The sequence below is a fragment of the Oryctolagus cuniculus genome, chromosome 20, assembly GCF_964237555.1.
Source record: "Oryctolagus cuniculus chromosome 20, mOryCun1.1, whole genome shotgun sequence".
NCBI lineage: Eukaryota > Metazoa > Chordata > Mammalia > Lagomorpha > Leporidae > Oryctolagus > Oryctolagus cuniculus.
Window position 1 is genome coordinate 39,198,152 of NC_091451.1, and position 20,233 is coordinate 39,218,384.

At 63.1% G+C, this 20,233-nt stretch overlaps 1 protein-coding gene across 1 annotated transcript; it reads right to left on the reverse strand.

The window, feature by feature from the left end:
- LOC138843241 (alpha-1-antitrypsin-related protein-like) lies at positions 1-7,052 on the reverse strand. The gene is made up of 5 exons (XM_070065649.1): positions 6,929-7,052; positions 3,905-4,551; positions 2,308-2,578; positions 1,017-1,164; positions 1-278 (listed from the first exon to the last, which is right to left on the reverse strand). The coding sequence occupies exons 2-5, from the start codon at positions 4,545-4,547 to the stop codon at positions 93-95; spliced, it is 1,248 nt and encodes a 415-aa protein (XP_069921750.1). The 5' UTR covers positions 4,548-4,551; positions 6,929-7,052; the 3' UTR covers positions 1-92.
- Between the last annotated feature and the right edge of the window lie 13,181 nt (positions 7,053-20,233).

Below are 20,233 nucleotides of genomic sequence, written 5' to 3' on the forward strand. Positions count from 1 at the left end.
GCAGGGTTCGCAGGTGGACTCTAGGAGGAGGCTCAGACTTTATTGTGTTTGGGGCGGGGCCTGGCGGGGGCGGGGCTGAGGCCGAGGGGCTGTTAGCCTTGGCTGGGATTGACCACCTTTCCCACGAAGACGGGAAAGTTGTTGTTGTCATCCTTGACGATGACCAGGAAGGGCCTGTTGAACTTGAAAGTGGGCACCGAGGGCCATGGGCCCACATCGAAATACATGCGCTCAGAAAATGTGTCGTCATCCAAGGTCAGCACCGCCCTGTGTGTGGCCTGCGGGGCAGAGAAGCAGAGCCCGGAGCTGAGCGGAGCCTGCACTGTCCCCACTGAGGCTCCAGGTGGACGCCGCGCCCTAGGCACTGCCTGTCCCCTCCTCCCTCCACTGCAGTCACACCAGGCCTTTCTCTGTGTCCCGGGCTCTGCCCCTCCCAGGTCCCCACCTCCCCTCTCTCAGCCCCGGGCTGCACCCCCAGCCTCTGCGGGGCCTGTGTGCACCACAGGGCTCTTGGTTCTGTGATTTTCAGATTCTTTAAGACAAAACGGGGAAGGTGATGCCCTGGGCTCTGACCACCCAGGCTCAGGGGCCCCAGGGCAGGAGGGGGATCTGGGTGCTCAGGGCTCCCTTTGCTGGAATCCCTCACACTCACACTTGGAGGCACCCAGGGCTGCGCGGCCCACAGAGGGAAGGAGCCGGGGACTGCCTTGACTCACTGGGCCCCGCTGCAAATGTGGGGAAATCGCGGCCCAGGACTGCAGGGCCCTCGGCAACCTGTGGACAGGTCAGTGACCCGACCTCAGGGGAGACCCCGACAAGGCCAGCGGCACAGGAAGCCCCCTCCCCAGCTCTGCCACCTGACACTTCCCGTCCCGTCCCAGGCAATCAAGAGGCTCCTGGGGAGGAGCCAGGTGGCCCTGGTGTGTGTCCTTGTCCCTTCCTCAGTCTCCGGTCTGGATCCGGCCCCTCCCGTGCCCTCGGACAACAGGGACAGCCCACCAGTGGGGCGACCTCACCTGGGAGAGCTTCAGGGGGCCCTGCTCCGTGATCCCCGAGAAGTCAGCCTCGTCGCTGAAGACGTTGGTGATGCCCAGTTTGCCCAGGAGGGGTTTCAGATCGTGGGTCCCAGAGATGGAGAATTTGGGGAGGAACACGCTGGCGGACCTGCCGTGCGGGAAGACAGTGCAGACGTCTCATCCTTGCCCCCGTCCTCTGGGGCCCCGCGTGGGCACTGTGTTCTTTCCTCCTGGTTTCTCCCACTTAGCGCAGCCCCTCCCCCACACCCACAGGGACGCTGACTTGGTCATTGTCCTCGTAGCCCCCATTGCAGCAGGTGTCAGAGTGTCAGCACCCACAGGACCCTGGAAAGCCACCTCCCCTGAGAAGCCCGCCAGGCAGATCCAGGGTGTCCCTGGAAGAGCATCTAACCTGCCCTGCAGTGTTGGTGCCCCCACAGCCGGGGACTCCCTGGTGCCTGGCTCCCAGGGGAACGTGGCTGGCGGTGGCAGGTGCTGAGTGACAGCTGTCTCGTGGGGGAGGAGAGTGGACCCAGCAGGCTTAGGGCTCAGTTCTGGTTGTGGGGAGAAGGTGCGGGCTTTGGTGGGCTGGCAGATTGGCACTGGGGCTCTGTGACGAGTTCTGGCCGTGGCTGCTCCTGGGCCCCTGTTCTCATCCCTGGTGCAGGGACCTCAGGAAGGGTGGGGCAGGGCAGAGGGCTGAAGGCGTCCATTTGGCGTTGACCCTCAGCCCTGTGTGTGCGGTAATGTGTGTCTTATAGGGCACAGCGGGCAGCAGCTCTGCAGGGCATGGGCACGGTTCCAGGCACAAGTCTGTGTGGGGGTTGGGCATGCTGGTGCCCTTCCCTGCTGGGCCAGGAGAGCACTCGAGTGACGTCACAGCAACACCAGCTCTCTGCAGACAGGTCCCGGCCTCTCCCACTCTGGCCCTTTGCTCTACTGGGCCTCTTCCCTGCCCACCAGGGACATCTGTGCTTGGACAACACATTCCGTTGCCGCCTTTACCAGGAAGCCCTCCTTGGTTCTGCCGTAGCCTGTGCTGCTGTTACTGTCACTACGTTGGGCACGGACGTTGGGAAGTGGCCGTGTCCATGCTGGGGGCGGAGCCCGCAGAGACAGGATCATTGCCTTTTCTGTGGCCAAGGCCATTTCCCAGACCCCGGCCCACAGGTCCGGAATGGAGCCACGCCCCCAGGGAGCACAGTGCATGCTGCGGGTGGCCCCTCCCCTGCCCCGGCTGGTCCTGCCCAGCTCGGGCAGCTCCTGGGCAGCACCCGGCCCCGGGAGGCACCTGATGTCCAAGGGTCTCAGGAGGCCGTCCAGCTGCTCCTGCGTCAGCCCTCTCTCCAGCTGCTCCATCTTCCCCTCGTCGGGCAGGACGTAGTAGGCCACGGTGTCCCCCAGACAGTGCTGCGCCAGCACCCAGCTGGAGAAGTTGGTGTCCCGGTGCAGGTCAAATGCACCCAGGCGGTTGACGGTGGGCACCCTGACGGTCGTCCTCTTGTCCACGTGGAAGTTCTCCTCCACCGTGAGCTCAGTGTGGAATTCATCCCGGAGTTTCCCTGGGGACACGGCGAGGTGGGGTGGCGGTTAGGGACTGTGATCAGTGAGGAGCCCGGAGCCCCCTCTGTGACACAGGAGTCCCCGAGCCTCAGCTTTTCATCTGCAAATGGGGTGCAGACGCGAACCCCAGATTGCAGGACAGCTCTGTGACAGCTGCCTGACGTCACAGGAGGGCCCCCGAGTCCTTGTCCTGGCTCATTGCTGAAAGTACTTCTTCACAGGGTTAGCAATTGTGTGTCTGTGCCAGAGGCTGGTTGGGGGGAGGGCTTAATACGAATTAGGGGTAGAACCAGAGCTTGGAACTTGTTTGCCCTGGGGCTCCCTGGACTTGCTGATGGTGGGCAGTCATCACCCAGGGCGAGCACGCTGCGTGCTGCTCCTAAGTCCGTGTCCTGGGAGCTGCAGGGGGAATGCAGGTGCACGGGCAGCCTCCCCTGTGTGGCACCAAGAGGACCCTACCGTGAATACAGCCAGAGAGGCAGGTGCCCCGGGGACCCTAGGACCCTCCTTCCTCCCTGGAGGGGGAGGTGTTGGCTGTGGGGGGGGGGGCGAGCCCTGTGCTAGGTCTCAGTGGAGCTGGGAGCTCGCTATGCCGGCCCAGGCTTGGGGCCCTGCACTGCAGGACTGTGCAGGGAGGGAGCCCCGGGGGGAGGGGAGGGCCCTGGCCTTGACCCCCACCACCCTCCTCCCTCTCCCTGGGACATGGGAGTGGCCTCAGAGCACCCTGTGGGCCCCACAGCCCTGACCTTCTGAGTGCTCAGAGGCAGGAGGCAGCTGGGAGCCGAGGTAGCTGGTCACCTCCTGGGCGCCACACAGCCCCCGTTCTCTGTCATGTGGCTCATCCTCCTGGACACCTGACAACAGGGCCCTGATTTGGTCCATGATAAGATAGGACAGCAGCACCCTAGAGAGGTCAGGTGGCTTTTCCCATATCCACAGCGAATAAGTGAGAAGGCAGGACCTGAACCCACACCCTACAGACCCCAGAGCGAACTCTGGTCCCTGACCCTGGAGCGGTCTGGGGGGCGGTCCCTGAGCCCTGGAGGGGGCTCTGATTGGTTTGTGCGGCTCCTCGGCACAGGAGACTGACACCTGCAGTGAGTGCTTGGACAGTGACGGCTCTCGCTGGGCCCCTGGGCAGGCGGTGACGTGGCTGTCTTCTGCTCCTCTTTCCCTACTTTACCTGCTGGGGTGTGGGAAGAAAGCAGCCCTGCGGGACCCCTGGTGGCCCTGCACTGCACTTCCTGGGAACGCTGGGGCGCTGGCGGTCTCGGGACACGGCTGGCGGCTGCCCTGGCCCCGCGCAGGCACTGGCTCCGGCTCACCGTGGAAGGAAATGTACGTCAGCAGGGCCAGGCTTGTGTTGTTCTCCAGCTCTTGGACCAAGTCCGTTATCTCGTTTTTTGTTTCCCTTCTCAGAAAGCTGTTGATCTGCGTCCTGGCCCCGTGCGTGTCCCTGAGGTTGACGGTGATGGCTTCAGTGTGGGACAGCTGCTGGACGCCCTGCACAAACTCAGCCCTCGGCTGCAGACGCTCGTCGATGAAGAGGATGCTGCCGGCAACCAGCTCGTTGTCCCAGTGCTGGAAGGTACGGAGGAGCTGCTGGAAGCAGGCGTGGACCAGGTGCTCCTCTGCCCCCAGGAGGTTGAACTCCAGGCCATTCCAGATCTGGCTGTGGGCGTCAGCCTTGGTGCCCAGGAAGAGCGTGGCGAGGGCGGCAGTTACGCTCAGTGGGGAGAACACGATGTTACTGCTCTTTGAAATCCAAGCTGACTCTTTGTACAGGTAAAGAAAGATGTCAGCAATGTTATTGAAGATGCTTTGACAAACAGGCGGCTCGGAATGCGTGGGGTGCACTTGAGTAGGCATGGATTCCTCTGACTGCCGGGCACCTGTAGCCTCTGGTCCCCACAGCAGGCAACACAGCACTGCCAGCAGCAGGGGGCGCTGTGAGCTGGAGGACTGCATTGTCCTGCAAGAGAGGAGCAGCAATCCCTGAGAGTGGCCCCTTGAGGACGTGGCCTGGCCCTCCCGTGACCTCTCGTCCCAGCACCATGGTATTACACGGCTCCCACGCCCCGACCAGGCCCACACACGGCTCCATCATCACCATTCCAAGAATCAGACGCGACCACCTGGGCGTCGCTCACCTCCTGCCCAGCACCGCCCTGGTCTCACGGGCCTGGACTCCCTGCCGCCCGCACACTCCACCAGTGTGCACACCGCTGTGCTGCCCTGACTGACGAGGAAGCAAAGCCCAGAGGGTGGGCGATGCCCGAGGGCAGCGGGCAGGTCCAGGCAGAGCCGGAACCTCCACCCGAGCTGGGCCAGAGTCCACGCCCTGCACAGCTCCGCTCACTCCTGCATTGGCCTTGACGGGCCAGTGTCCCAGCCCCCAGGGTACGACAGAGGACGCTGCCGCACAGCAGGCAAAGGGGACTTGCCCAGGGCTCGCCTGGGTCAGGTCAGGCCCAGGAAGGACGTCCAGGCCTCAGAAAAGTCACTGGGGGCTGCACCAATGGCCACTGTGGACCGCCCAGAGGACCGGCATCTTCCAGCCATGTGCGGCCAGAACCCGGGGCAGCCCTGGCCCTGAGGCTCTCACGGACTCTGCCTCTCATCTCCAAGTGTGACTCAGCATCTCCACTGCAGAGGCTCAGCGTGACTCAGCAGTTTGCTCAGGCCACCCAGCAGGGCAGGCTGGGACCGGCTGCATCACCAGCTTTTGCGTGGGTGCCCCGTGTTCCGCTCCTCGCCTGTGCACCTGCTGGTGCTGAGGCTGCACCTGCTGCTCAGCTGGTCCTGCCGCTCGCACTGTGGGGCCTGGTGCGGCTGTGCTGGGCGGGGCGGGGCTGTCCTGTGCAGGGTGGGCCGGGCAGCAGCCCTGCTCCCTGGGTGGCAGTGCACTGTCTCCCAGCATCACCGAGGGCCTCCTGGCCCAGCCATGCAGGGGCTCAGGACCCACCGGCTGACGGGGGAGTCCCCTGCTCCCTGACTGGCTCAGACTTCTCTCTGCTCAGAGCAGGCTTGTGTCATGGGAGACCCAACAACATTCACCTCCCTTGGCCAAAGGTCCCCAGGAGCCAAGCAGTTGGGGGCGCCCCTTCTTCCTGTGGCAGGGCCCTGTTTGGGGCCCCCGGACCCCCTGGCCTGCGGGGTCAGGCGTGAAGGAAGCCCCAGCCGATCCTCTCACCCTCACCGTGGGGCTCAGAGCCCCTGGGAGCTCAGTGCTGTGCCCACTGAACCCTTTCTGGGAGCCGCTGTCCCTGCAGCTTCCTGGGTGCGCCCCGTGGGGCCTGGGCTCCTGGCCCTGCGCATGAGCTGAGATTCCTGCCAGCAGCTCGTGGCCCGTCCTGGCCACCACCTGTGTCCCAGCCACAGCCAGCACTGATGGGGCAGGGACCTGCTGGTGTCTCCAGGCAATGCAGGTGTGCGGGGAGGAGGGGGTGGCCCAGAGCACCAGTGACTTTTCCACTGCACAGCGGCACTTGGACCCAGGCAGGCATTTGACCTGGGCAGGTGCTCGCCGAGAGAGGCCTGTGGGAGAATGAGTGCAGCCGATCTGGAGTCAGGCCTGCACCTGGTCTCTCCGAGAGAAGAGCCCTTTTGGGCGAGAAATCAACAGGTGTTGTAGACACTGACTCTGCAGAATGGGGGGGGTGACATCAGGTGACAGGGCTGTGAACCCAGAAAAGACAGAGGGGGAGGCGGCGGGAGAGGCAGCCGGGCCAACTGAGGAGTAACGAACACACCCCTCCCTTGCAGGCAGCTGCTCTAGCCAGGAGGTCAAGGGCAGGGCCCCTGTGGCAGGAGGGTGGACAAAGAAGAAGTGAGAGGACCCGGGCCATCCTGTGGGATTCTGGGTAACCAGCCGCCGTGGGCCGGAGGTAAGAGGGCACCCCTTTCTCCTTCAGGGAGTCAGGGCGGGGGGCAGGAATCCACAAGCCAAGTTTAGGACTGTGGCTCAGCTGGGGGAGAAAGGAGGACTCCAAGGAGGAGCCCCTGATGGGACCCACAGCGGGGTTGGGGGGGGCTATGGTGGGGGTCCTCCTCCAGACCCTGCAGGTGGGAGGGAGCCAGGTGAGGCCCAGGGGACACAGGCTGAGTCTGAGCCCAGGCGGGGCGGGAGCAGGAGGGCAAGGAGCACTCAATCAGCTCCCCCTCCCCGGCACCTCTCCATGTGGGCCCTGTGTGCCGGGAGCTGCCCAGTGAGGCCATGGCGTCTCGCACCTGACTGCCCCGTACCATGACCGAGGCCTGGCTGCCAGCGCTCAGTCCTGGCTCTGCCCACAGGAGCTACAGCTCTGCGTGCCTCAGTTTCCCCCGTGTGGAGTGGGCCCAGCACTCACCCCCACGGCAGCTCAGGAGGCTCAGCAGAACCTGCGGGTGCACAGGCAGCTTGTGGGGCTGGACCAGCGGTGCTGGCGTCCCACCTCACGCACAGCCTTCGGGGACTTATAGCGCTGTCCAGGGGGCGTGGGGACACTCAGTTCCCATGTGACCAGAGACTCCTGTCCTGAAATGAGCCTGGCACAGCTCCAGCCCCTGGCCAGGTGTGTGCTGCCCGGGGCTGGCCACCTCCCAGGGCCTGGCTGTCCTGCCCTGAAGTGGCTTAGTCCTGCGGAACCCCAGGTGCCAGGCCACCAGCGAGGACAGAGTCTCAGAGCCCTGTGGCCACCGGAGACCCAGGGCTCTCTGCTGCTCAGCCCCTCCTGGAGTCGTCCAGTGGGCCAGGGAATCCTCACACGTCCAGGGCCTACACGGGCACCCGAGCCTAACATCGTCTACAGGCAGCACAAAATCACCAACTTGAACATGAGCCTGCTGGAGATTGACTGACTTTCCAGTCCTGCCTGTGGTGCCTTGGCCAGGCTGGAACAGTGACATCACAGGCCTTGCACGGCCCCGGCCAGACCTCCCCCACCCCCACTTCCCCACCTGACAAGGACTGGCAATACGCGGTAAGAGAAGCCATAACCAGCACCACAGGCGTCTCGGCCGGTTCGGCTGGCACGACTCCGAAATAAAGCCCAGCACACCTGCCCCGTGATGGCCGCTGACGTGTGCCGCTCACATCAGCTGCTGTCAGGTGCAGAGGTTTCCATGGGGATTTTACAAATATTTATGTGTTTGAAAGCAGAGAGGGAGAAGGAGAGAGAGGTTTTCCTTCTGTTGGTCCACTTCCCAGGTGCCCACGCAGCCAGGGCCGGGCCAGGCTGGAGCCCATTGCTGGAACCTGCAGCCGGGTCTCCCACATGGCGGCCAGGATCCAAGAGCGCCCGCAGCGTCTGCTGCCTTCAGTCCTGCCGTTAGCCGGAGGCTGGGTCAGGAGGCAGAGCAGGGACTGAGCCCAGGCACCCCCAGGGGATGCGGTGTCCCACGGGGCAGCTTAGCCTGCAGCACCCACACCCCTCCCGTGATCCTGTAGGAGTGGACAGGTGGCTGGTGTCATCGCTGCAGTGTCTGGATCGTGCTGACACACAGTGTCCGTGTCTTTCTCTCCACTCCACTTCCCAGGCGCCTTTGGGAACCCCCGATCTCTGTGCTTTCTGGCAGCGCAGCTGCGGAGCCAGAGCCTGCTGATTCCTGGTCCCGAATACGCCTGGTTTCTCTAGCGACAAAGGGCAGAAGGGGCCGACTTCCCCTCCGCCCTCCGGGCTTGTGAGGCTGTGTTCTGTGCTGTTTTAGGGCAGACAATTACATGGCTGCATACGCAGGTTTCCTCAGCCTCAGCCTTGTATGTGGGGAAAGGAGCTAAGCCTTTTGTACAGAGCGCCTTCACCCGGGGGTTTTATCCTACTTCCGTCTGTTTAAGTCACTTCTGCTCTTAACGCTCGCAGCCGCGTTGCTTATGAAGGTCAGACACGCGACAGCCATCACTCTAGCTCGTTCTTTCCATTGAGCAACTTATGTGATCCGGGCTAACAGCGCTGACTTTGGCCGTAAACCCGGGTGGGAAATGTTACACCCCCGGTGCAGGTGCAGGGCTGGGGGCTCTAAGACGTGCCCTTGTAAGGAGAGCGAGAAGCCAGGCTTGAAGGTCTTCCCTTGTGAGCTGAGGGAGGAGACAGCCACCTGCAGGCTCCCTGCACAGGAGCCCAGCCTGGCAATTTGCCCAGTCAACCCCAGGGCTGTGGGAAGGGGGGTGACGCAGAGCCAACAGCCCGGGGACCTTTCTCCTGGGTCGGCTTTGCTGGCTGCTCACTGGTTCGGCAGAGACTGTCTGGGTCTCTGAGGCACAAGCTGTCCTGGGGCCTGGTGAGGACAGGATGGGGGTGAATAGGGCCCCGCCTTTCAGATGTCCCATATCCAGGGGCCAGTGGCCGGGCCAGAAATTATCCTCAGGTGGGGCCTCAGAGGGCAGCTGGTCACAGCCCAGAGTCGCGGGCGCTCCCACCAGCCCCCTGCCTCAGAACCATCGGTGGGCGTGGCGTCAGGAGGGCGGGAACCTGCACTTTCCTGAGCTCCCCATGGGGTCTCATCTCCCTCACCCATGACTCAGTGCCTGTGCTGTGCAGCTCGTCCCTGCAGCTCAGCGCTTCACCAGCAGAGGGCGCGCCGCCCCTCGCCAGCCAGCAGGCAGCTCCAGAGCTGTGGGCAGTTCCTAAACCCTTGCCCAGGGGCTGGGGGGACAGGAGGTGGCTTTGTGTTTGGGAAGCACCCCGGGCGCGCTGCCCTCCTGGAAGGCTGTCCTCAGCTCCAAACTCCTCCTCTGAGGGAGGGGGCAGAACTCGCCCCAGGCAGGTGCATGGGGAGCCGGGCTGGGGGAGACGCCCAGCTCCTGCGCACCACAGCCCTCCCTCTCCTGGACACTGAATGTCCATGGCTGGGAGGGGACGGGGAGGAGAGGGCTCAGCAGGACGCTGCGTGGATCCTCACTCAATCGCCCTGCGCTCTGCACTGAGCCGGCTGCAGGGAACAGATCCGTGTTCTGTGCAGGGGCCCCGGCACCCCGTGGGCAGCCCTGCAGGAGCAGGAGTTGGCGCTGCCGGCACGGGGCCTGCTCTGGGTGCGAGGTGAGGGCAGCAGGTCCCGCAGAGGGGCCGCCTGAGGAAGGAGCATTGGCACTGAGCACAGGCGGGGCATCGCCCAGGGAGGAGAGGGTGGGGGTGGAGAACGGTGTTCTAGGCAGGTGCAGCAGGTGCACGTGTCCTGCAGGGAGCAGGGGGTGGCGTAAGGATAGGGCCCCCAGGCTGCTGGGGGCCGGGCGTGGTGGACGGGGTGGTGGGAGAAACAGGGGAGGCGTCGGGACGCACAGCTGCACGGCCTCAGAGAGCAGCGGGGGCGACAGGGGGAGCCCCAGGCCAGGCACAGTCACAGGCAGGGGTAGAGAGGGGCAGATAGGCGGCAGCTCTGCGGGGGGGGGGGGTGTTTATCCGGAGGCTGGTCTGGGTGGTGCCAGGATGCTGATCTGACCGTGCAGAGCAGGGGCCGCCTGTTCGTGAGCGTAAATTCACTTCCCGTCCTGATGTTAAAGATGGGCCCTTTAATAGATGGTTAGGTCGTGGGTGCGCCACACTCAGGCATGGAGGGACCCGTGCTGGGAGGCCGTCAGTCACTGCGGGGGGTTTGCAGTAAGTCCCGCACCCTCTCGTGCTGGGATGCCGCCGAGGGCCCTCACCAGGCCCAGCACCTCACTCCTGGACCCCTCAGTCTCACCTGAGAGATAAACGAACTTTACTTATTTATCAAAGATTTCTTTATGTACTTGAAATATATTTAGAGAGAGGAGAGTCAGTGGGCACGGGGAGGGGGCGGCACGACCACGCGGTGCACAGGGCGCCTGGCGAGCTCCCCGCGTGCCAGCACCCCCAGCCCTCCCAGGATGGTGAGCTGGGAAGGCGCTGCTCAGCCCTGATTGCAGGGAAACAGGAACTCTCTGTCGCCCCCTCCTGGTGACTTGGATCCTGTTCCCCTCTGTGCCTGGCCCAGTCTGAAGAGTGCGGGTCCCCTGGACCCCGCTTCTCTTAGCCGTCACAGGGCGTTGATTCAGGACTTGTTGCACGGCCTCGCCTTCCGCGGCAGCACCGCACCGTGCCCGCCAGCCCAGCTCCTGGGCCCCAAGGAGCCCCTGGACTGGCCCAGGTCCCTGCAGCAGCCTGTAAGAGCACACAGAGGCCATCCCGCCTCTGGGCGCCCTGATGACCCTGGGCCCCGCCCTCTCCTGGTGTGTGCTTTCCAGACGCATGCGCACTGCAGCTGACCCTGCGCACCCCTCCTATCCCCATCTGCAGCCCAGCCCAGGGCTGCCTGCTCCCTGGGACACTCCCTGCACTGCCCCTCCTTCTATCTGCACACAAATAACCAACTGACATCTCACCTCCTCCTGAGAGCCTCCCCGGATTCCTCCCTCTTAGAAGAGCCCAGCCCTTCCATGTCCCGCACTGTGAGGTCCTGCTTGTTTCCTAGGGCGTGGGCTGCGGGTTGCCTGAGCGGTCGCCACCAGCACCCTTCCTGCTTCAACATGTCGGCCACCAGCACCGCGGCCCTGGGCCTCTGTGTGTCCAGCCCCGGGGAGGCAGAGGTGGGCGGAGACCGCCTCCAGCCCTGGGGAGGGGGTGGCCGGCGGCCCCAGGTGTGGTCTCCCTCGGGGGCTGCCCTTCCAGGGCAAGTGGTCTGCCTTCAAGGCCCAGCCGCTCCAGCCCAGCAGGGGGCGCTGCAGAGCAGGGTTCGCTCCCCAGCCCGCGGGTGGCCTGAGCTCCGCCCACAGCATTGCAGCTCTGCTCCCTGCCCCGCCCTGCCCTGCTTCCTCCTGGCCGGTTTCACAGGTGTGCGTGCCTCAGGAGGAGCTCAGCATCAGCTCCCAGAGGGCCCAGCCGGCCACACCGGCTTCCCCCGTGCATCTCTGCGTCTGAGCTCAAGGGGCAGGACACTGGGCAAGCTGGTGAGGGCCCCGTAAGGACCCCCTTTGAGCCTCACCTCTGTAAACCCCGGTTTCCTGGGTGCTGGGTCTGGGGGACAGCAGCCCCGTTTGTGGGGAGACAGAGAGCGCTTCCATGCACAGTTCGCTCCCCAGCGTGGCCTCCTCCCAGCTGGCACTCGCTTCCAGAGGGCTGCCCTGGCTCCACCTGCCTGCCTCTCGGACCTCCCACCTCCTCCCAGCCCCATGCCTGAAACCTCACAGATTCCCAGGACGCGGGGCACCCAGGATCCTCAGACCGCCATCCCCCGGCCAGGGTGAGGCAGAGTTCGGTCAGGGAGTTGTGCGCCTCCTTTTCCCTTTTGTCAAATTTCTGGGTTTGGGACCTAATTGCTGACGTGGGCTGACTCCCAGGCACAGCTGGGCCACGGGTATGTCGCAGACGCTTCTCTCGCTGGGTCCAGGTGTCAGAAGGCAGAGCCACTGAGCTTGTGTGTTCAGAAGCCCTGGGGAGGACGGGTGTTGCTTAGCGGACTCTCCTACAGAGCGCCGGCGCGGAGGGGGCGGTCACTAACAGCCCCTAGGTGAGTGAATGGATGGACGGATGGTACTGGGCGGGAGGCCAAGGGAGGAAACCCCGCGTGGGTACCCCAGGCCCAGCTCCTATTCCCCGCCCCCTCTAGAACCTGACTCCTCCCACATCTGTCCATCAAAGGCCTCCATCCCTAGGGGGAAGAGATGACCCAGGACAGATCAAAGACCAAAGCTCCCGGCTTGACTCCCAGGAGAAGGCATGAGAACTACCACTGCGTGCTGGCCAGTGACGGTGATGAAGTCTCTGATCTGCACCGGCACCGACGCCGGGGCAGCTCCGCTGCTCACCACGTAACAAACACCGAGCAGGAGGACGGTGACCTCGGCTCCTGGATCTGGAGGCTCACGGCTAATATCGGGTGGCCCCGTTGTCTGTGTCTGCTGAGGGTGGAGGCTGGCAAAGGCCGAGCCTGGGTGGAGGAAACACCAGGTGCACAGCGGGCAGAGAAAGGCAGGGAGCCTGCTCTTTCCCTTGGAGCCACCAGCATGAGGTGATGAGGCTCCACGCCCACAACCCCAGCCCCCTCCCGTGGGCCCTGCCCTCAGACACCAGGACTGGATCAGGCCTCGGCCCTTAAGCACCACCCCAATGACGCTTTGATGTTTAACGTCTACATGAGTGGGGTAACCAAGACCTGTTCAGATTAGAGCCACCATCACCATCAAGACCACATTGCCACCTCCATTACCATCATCACCACCATCACCACCAACACCATCATCAACACCATCATCACCACCACCATCATCAACCCATCACCATCAACACCATCATCACCACCAACACCATCATCAACACCAACACCATCAACACCATCATCAACACCAACACCATCATCAACACCAACACCATCATCAACACCAACACCATCAACACCATCATCAACACCATTAACACCATCATCACCATCACCATCATCAACACCATCATCACCACCATTAACACCATCATCAACACCATCATCACCATCACCATCAACACCATCATCACCACCATCAACATCACCATCATCACCACCAACACCATCATCAACACCATCAACACCATCATCAACACCAACACCATCAACACCATCAACACCATCATCACCACCAACACCATCAACAACATCATCACCATCACCATCATCAACCCATCACCATCAACACCATCAACACCAACACCACCATCACCATCATCAACACCATCATCACCACCAACACCATCATCAACACCATCAACACCATCATCACCACCAACACCATCAACAACATCATCACCATCACCATCATTAACCCATCACCATCAACACCATCAACACCAACACCATCATCAACACCATCATCACCATCATCACCATCATCACCACCAACACCATCATCAACACCATCAACACCACCATCAACAACATCACCATCATCACCATCATCAACCCATCACCATCACCATCATCACCACCATCATTACCATCACCACCTCCATCGCCATCATCAACACCTTCATCACCATAACTGCCTCTATCACCATCAACACCGTCAACACCATCATCAACACTGTCTCCACCATCACCACCATTATCACCATTATCACCACCACCACCACCATCACTACTACCATCATTTCATCCATCATCACCACCTCCATCACCATCACCACCATAACTGCCTCCATCACTATCAACACCGTTAACACCATCATCAACTCTGTCACCACCATCACCACCATTATCACCACCACCACCACCATCACTACTACCATCATTGCATCCATCATCACCACCTCCTTCACCATCAACACCATCAACCCCGTCATCACCATCATCAACCCAGCACCATCTTCACCATCACCACCACCACGATCACCACCACCACCATCCCATCCATCACTGCCACCTCCATCACCTTCAACACCACCGTCACCATCACCACCATCACTGCCACCTCCATCACCATCACCACCACCACCACTTTCCGAGCCTGATCACCAATACGAGTAGTGCCAGCCCCACCCTCAACCACCACCATCTGCGCCACCTGCGCCTCCTCCTAGTGGAAGGAACATCTGAGCTGGGTGTTGAGGCTGGGTGAGAATTCCCAGGAGGACCAGAAGCAAGCGTGACCAGCCCCCACCCCACGCCAGCTCAGTGTGAGGGGCTGGTTGGGGGTGGAGGAAGCTAAAGGCTGGGCCCTTGGGGAGCGCACAGATGAGGGACAAGGCTGAGCAGGTGGCAGGGACAGGAATGGCAGTTGTCAGTGTTGCCATTTGATCAAAACATTTCTTAACGCTGGCCTTGTCAGTGGTGAAGGTGGCTTCCAAGGCCTCACCTCCCCACTCGCAGGATCTCTCCTCACACAGCCCCCGTGGGGCCCTGACGTCCGTGAGTGCAGACGGGGAAGGATCCTGCCCAGATCCTCTGGGCTGTGCCCAGGGTTCCGAGCCCTCTCCCCTTGCCCAGAGCTGTCAGCCACAGACACAGGGTGCTGGGGGGCAGCATCCGGTGCGGGCCGCCAGGCGGCTGAGGGCACGGGGATGTTGTCCTGGGTGTCCGATGCCCTTGCTGGGACAAGGTTTCCAGGCCCCTCTCTTTCCTGCCCTGCTTAAGGCAGTGCCAGTGTTCTCTGTGGCCAGTGTCTTCCTGGCTGGCTCTGGGGACACCTTGGGCCCCCAGGGGAGCTGGCCACCAGGGCCACCGAGTCTATGATCTCCCTCGTGGTGCTCCATCCGCAGACAGTTCCACGCAGTGAGAACAGGGCCATGCGGCCGACCCCGAGCCTCCAGGGGCAACATCTGAGCCTCCGCAGGGCGTCCTGCTGAGATGGGGGGGGAGGGGGGGCCGGGATCCGATGCCTGCGGCAGAGCCAGGGAGCCGCACACACTCAGGTCTGTGGCAAGAACCGTGGGACCGGCGTGGTCCTGGGCTCCTGGGCTCCCTGAAGGCCAAGCTCAGGTCAAGTGGGGCCGGCAGACGGGCAGCTCTTCTCCTGGCCCCCTCCTTCCCCACGGCAGCCCTGGTGCCGAGAGTGTGTGTGCACCTGGTTGTGTAATGGTGTGGTGACAACCCACTGTGTCCTTGTGGAAACCGCTCCTCCCCAGGTGCCTGCCGGAGCAGCTGTTTTATCGCCTGTCCCGCTCTGCCCCTGTGCCCACAGGCGTTTGGCCCAGGAAGAGGCACCTGGACCAGGCAGGGGTGAGGTGGGTCTCAGGATCAGGGTTTCGGGTCAGAGAGAGCACCGGCAGGGGGTGGAGGCAGCCACTGTCAGACACAAACCGCAGGAGCTGCTGCCAAGTGACTCAGCTGGCTACGCAGGACTGCCTTCCTCAGAATTGCGCTGTGTGGCTGCGGGCGAGGGCTGACCCAGGAGAGGGTGCGTGGGTGGGAGGTGGGGGCTCCGCAGGGCCAGGCTGCTCTGAGGCCATCATGGCCCCGGCTCTCTCTCTCGGCACCTGCACCTGCCGCGCCCCTGTGGTTGTGGAGCGGCGTCTGTGCTGCGGCTCCTCCTGATCCCCCAGCCTCCTCCCTGGGCCTCCGCAGGTCCCGGGCCAGGGGACAGTGCCAGCACCTTCACGGTCGCTCTGTCACTCGGACGCCAGCTCTGCCTCGTCCCTGTGTCCCGTCTCGACCCCAAGTTTTCTTCCCTCCACCTGCCCTGCTGAACCGCAGTGGCCCTGGGCTGACCGCCAGACTGGGGACAGGGGCCCGTCACAGCCTCCCATGCTCTCCTGGGCCCCTGCAGCAACCCTGACCTCCCAGCACTCACGGTAGAGGACGCCGATGGCAGAGAGGATGGAGGCGGCACACAGCCACGACACGGAAGGCGGGGTCGGTGGGGTGGCCACCACGGCTCACTCACCCAGGCTTTCCCGAAGCTCCAGGACCTGCAGCTGTCACCTGCTAGCCCACAGCAGCCTCGGTGACACCTGTCACCCCTTCCCCCCTTGCAAGGCCCCGTGGGGTTGGGCTCCTCTCCCACCTGCCCTGCCAGCCCGGGACGGGACAGTTTCATCCGAATTCTGCAGGGTGAATAAGCAGAGCGGGGGGGGGGGGGGGGCAGGAAGTTTCCAGAGCTTCAGGAACCCCCTGGGGGCTGAGCTGCTGTCAGACCAGGTCCGTCTGACCCACAATGCACTGCCCTCCCCTGACACGCTGCGCCCCCCGTGGTGCCAGTGTGGGCAGGCACCTGAGTTCTCGGCCCCACTCGTGTTCTCTGTCTCCCGGGGTCTGGGATCTGCCTCCAGCAAAGACGTCACGTGCCCCAGGGGCAGGTGCAGCAGTGGGAACCTCGGGAGGTGATGGCCTGAAGTCCACAGACCCGCAGAGCAGACACCTGCACCAGCAGGGGAAATAAAGTCATCCTGGGGGTGCCAGGGCTGTGTGAAGACCGAGAGGGGCCTGAGGATCCCTTTAGCCGATGGAGAGTTTCTAGGTGACAGTGGAGCAGGGCCCCCACCACCCAGGATGGCGCCAACAGCATGGGCAGCGGGCCCCCCCACCCCCAGGCCAGAGTGACAGGGTCGGGGAGGAACAACAGGATGAGGGGAGGCATGGGTGGGCAGAGAGCTGTCATGCAGCTGGCTCCGAGGGTGCAGGAGACCACTGGATTTCCCTGTCCAGGCCTGCGTGAAGGCCTGGGGGAGGGGCGGGGAGGGCTTTGCAGGGAGGGCAAGGGATCTATGTCAGGGAGTTGGAAGCTGGCCAGGGGTCTTCACGCCAGGACGGAGGCTGAGACCAGATTGCAAGGCGTCTTAGTTGGAAAGTTTAGATGGTTCGTTGTGCGGGCGATAGGGAGCCATTGCCGGTTTTTGAGCAAGAGCAGATCTGATAGCTAGAATTTGCAACAATTCCTCTTGGTAGCAACACAGAAATTGGTCCACTGGGGAAGGACCCAGCCCAGGACCTGGGTCAGGACAATGTTACTTTGACTCAGACAAGAGGTGTGAAAGGTGGGGCCCAGGAGGAAGGAGGAGGGAGGGAAGTGAGCCTGAGAAAGGGCGGGGCGGCAGGACACAGGTGCACCAGGGGGCCTCCCCCAGAGAAAGAGCCCTGGGAGCTCCAGGCTCCACTGGCCCCGTGGCCCCTTCTCCAGGCAGCCTGCCCAGACTGCCTGGTGCTCTGGGTCCCCTGACCCCTTCGGCACGGTGCCCCTGGGGTTTCTGGTCCTCTCCTGCTCGTGGCTTCTCACCTCCACCTGACCCTCTCCCTGTCCTGGCAGGAGCACATCGCCGGCCCCCATGCACCTCCCAGGCTCGTCACTGTCAGCCTGGACACCACTCTGCCGGACTGAAGACCCAGCGACCTGGCCTCTGCCCAGAGGGCTGCGTCCCTGCTGCTGGGGCCCCCACCTCCGGCCGCACCCCCACCCCTGGGCAGGACCGGCCCTGGACTCCCAGCAGCCAAGGAGGTCCTGACTCTGCCGACCATGGCCTCAAAGCTCCACCACCCGCCTGTCTCCAGCATCCCCCCGCCACCACCCTGGAAATCCCTCGGCCTCGAACTGCCCGCCAGCTCCTAGGTACGGACCTTGGCCCTGGGAATAGACCCACTGAGTCCAGGAACGGCCTCACCCACAAGCCCTGCCATGGACATCCACGTGGACTCCATCCACATCCCACGGCACCCCCACCCCCAGAGCCCCAGCCCAGCCCTTCAAGGCTGCCTCCAGGCTCCCACCCGGGGCTCCAGCCCCGCCCAGTCCCCTCCCCACCCCGGGTGGAGTTCTCAGCATTCTTCTCCCTCCTGTGGCAGCTGGACTGCGGGGGTGAGTCACAGGGCCAGGGCTGGCTGAGCGCCTGCCTGGTAGCCCAGCACCGGCTCTGCCCACGTGGCTGGCACACGGGCCCTCCTGTGGTCGGAGGTGGGTGGGTGTGGGAGGTGGCGGGGACGCCTCTGTGGAAATGTTTGCTCCATGCCCCAGCCCTTGGGGGTTGCTGCCCGAAACACCCATCGCCCGGCAGTGTCGTCTGAAAGGATAATTACAGTGCGTGTGCTAAGAGGAACAACAACCGTGGGAATAACACAGCAGCACAACCAGCCGCCACCGATGGCTCTGCGCGCCAGGCCCAGGCCAGGGCTTTGCAAGGATTATCCGACTTGGCCTCTCTGTACTGGGGGGACTAGGATTGGCCCCCATTTAACAGCTGAACAAGTTGAGGTGCAGTGCTGCGGAATCCCTGGGCGCTCCAGGAGTCTGGCCCCTACGCAGCTGCTGTCCTCAGACCCGCGCCCCTCCCAGGGTCCGAGTGCCCCAGGAAGTCACCTGTGCTTTGACAGCAGGGAAACCATTTTTGGTGTTGAGAAGTAACAGAGGGGCCGAGCAGCGGAGCTCCCCCGGGGCAGCCATCGGGCGAACGGAGCCTGCGGGAAGCGGCTGGCGGCTGTCGGGGGTCCAGGTTGACGGATCTCAAGCTGAGCACCCAGTCACCTTTTAAAAACTTCATCCCAGAAGGAAGGAAAATGACAGCTCCTGGCCCAGCCCTCAGGGACCCCGCAAACTCCTGATGTCCTGGAGCCACCTGGCCTGGGCGCTGAGGGTTTCCCTGGCGTTGACAAGCACCAGGCGGATGGTGCTCCCAGGGGGTTTCCCAGAGCTCCTCCCCTTCCACAGCCCAGAAAACCGGGTCCTGGCAGGTGGAGTAGCCTGGGGGGGGGGGTCGCAGAGCAGAGAGGAGCAGGGCGGGGTCTGCACTCGCTCTCTTACTCCAGTGGCATCCTCTGGCCCCCACCCTCCCGTCCTCTCTCTCTAATCCCCCTCCCGGGGCTTTCCTCCCTGCCTCAGATTCCAGGGGCTCCACAATGTCTTTCTGTGCCCATGTCACAGGTCTCTGCTATCAGCCATTCATGCTTTAGTGTGAGCTAGTCTCAACCCCACACTCTCTCTCTGCACAGCACTGGTTTCAGCAGACACGCGGTAGCAGCTCAGAGGTCACCTCGGCAAACAGCAGTGACCTGAGTGCCCCACACACATGACTCCACCAGCCCCTGTCTTTGTAGCCTGGAGGGGGAGGGGCCAGGAGTGAGCCAAGGGCAGCATGCCTCCTCCCGTGTGCACAGCGAGCCCAGAATGGCTGCCCCACACCTGCCTTCTGCACCACCCTCATGCTGTGTGCGTGGCCCGTGGCTGGTCTCAGACTCCACTGGGCAGCGCGTGGAACTTTCCAGAGAATGGAGGTACTGGCTTGTGTGTCTCCCTCCACTACTCCACCCGCTCGGCCCAGCTGCCCAGCCCTGTGAAGGGGCCTTTCCCCTGGTCTCGGGCAATCAGCCACTCTGTCGCCCAGACTCTGGAAACTCAGGCATAACCGTCTGTCTCCCGTGCTGCTACCCACAGCACTCAGAATAGTTACAGGAGGACGCGCGTCTTCCTGCACTGGCTCCACTGCTCCGGGCCTGGGCCTGTCCCAGCATTCCACTGGGGCCGCCCCACGCCAGGTCTGCATCTCACAGCCTGGTGAGGCCCGGGCTGGACACCGGGCAATGACTCCACCGGGCAGAACCAGCAGCCTCTCCTGTCCTCCTTGCTATTACCATCATTATTAATCCCCATCATCGCTATTACTGTGATTATTTCTAATTACTCCTAATGCACCTCCTTTACGCTGGCCATTGTGTTTGTCTGGGCTGCTATGACTTGGAGAGGTGGACGAGGCAGGGCTAGTCCCACTTAACAGACGGGGACAGGGACGTGACCTGGTGAGGTAGCCCAGCCTACGCGTGATGGCTCTGGCTTGAAGACCTCTGCCCAGCCCAGTGTCACCGTGGATCCCTGAGGACCAGACCTGTGAGCCGGTGCCACCCTCCTGGAGGCCTTGACGTGATTCGATGAGCCTCCCCCCACCGCCCATGGGCGCAGGTCATGTTGAGCGCACCCCCCCCTCAGGATCAGACCCCTCCTCGATGCCCTCCATGCCCTTCCCCTCCCTACTCCTGTCTGTCCCTAAGGCCAGGGACAGGGAGTGCGACAAGACTGCCATTGATGGCAGCGTCAGGTCCCAGGTGTGAGGTCCCTCCACCCCCCGTCTCCCCAGCACCAGGCAGGCTGCACCTCACTCCGCCCTCGGTGTGCAGGCAGTGGGATCCGAAGGCTGCAACTGGAGAGGAGACCGAGAGATGAGAGGCGGGCGTTAGGCACAGCTGTAGCCACCTGGGACACCCACACCCATGTCTGCCTGCCTGGGTTCGGGTCCCAGTTCTGCTCCAAGTCCAACTTCCTTCTGCTGCATACC

Bases quoted from the DNA above. Each gene is read 5' to 3' on its own strand.
- LOC138843241 (XM_070065649.1), bottom strand. From the start codon at position 4,547: ATGCAGTCCTCCAGCTCACAGCGCCCCCTGCTGCTGGCAGTGCTGTGT. The intron at 2,579-3,904 runs GTGAGCCGGAGC...CCGTGTCCCCAG, and splicing joins GACGTACATTTCCTTCCACG to GGAAACTCCGGGATGAATTC. The intron at 279-1,016 runs GTGAGGTCGCCC...TCTGCCCCGCAG, and splicing joins GCCCCCTGAAGCTCTCCCAG to GCCACACACAGGGCGGTGCT.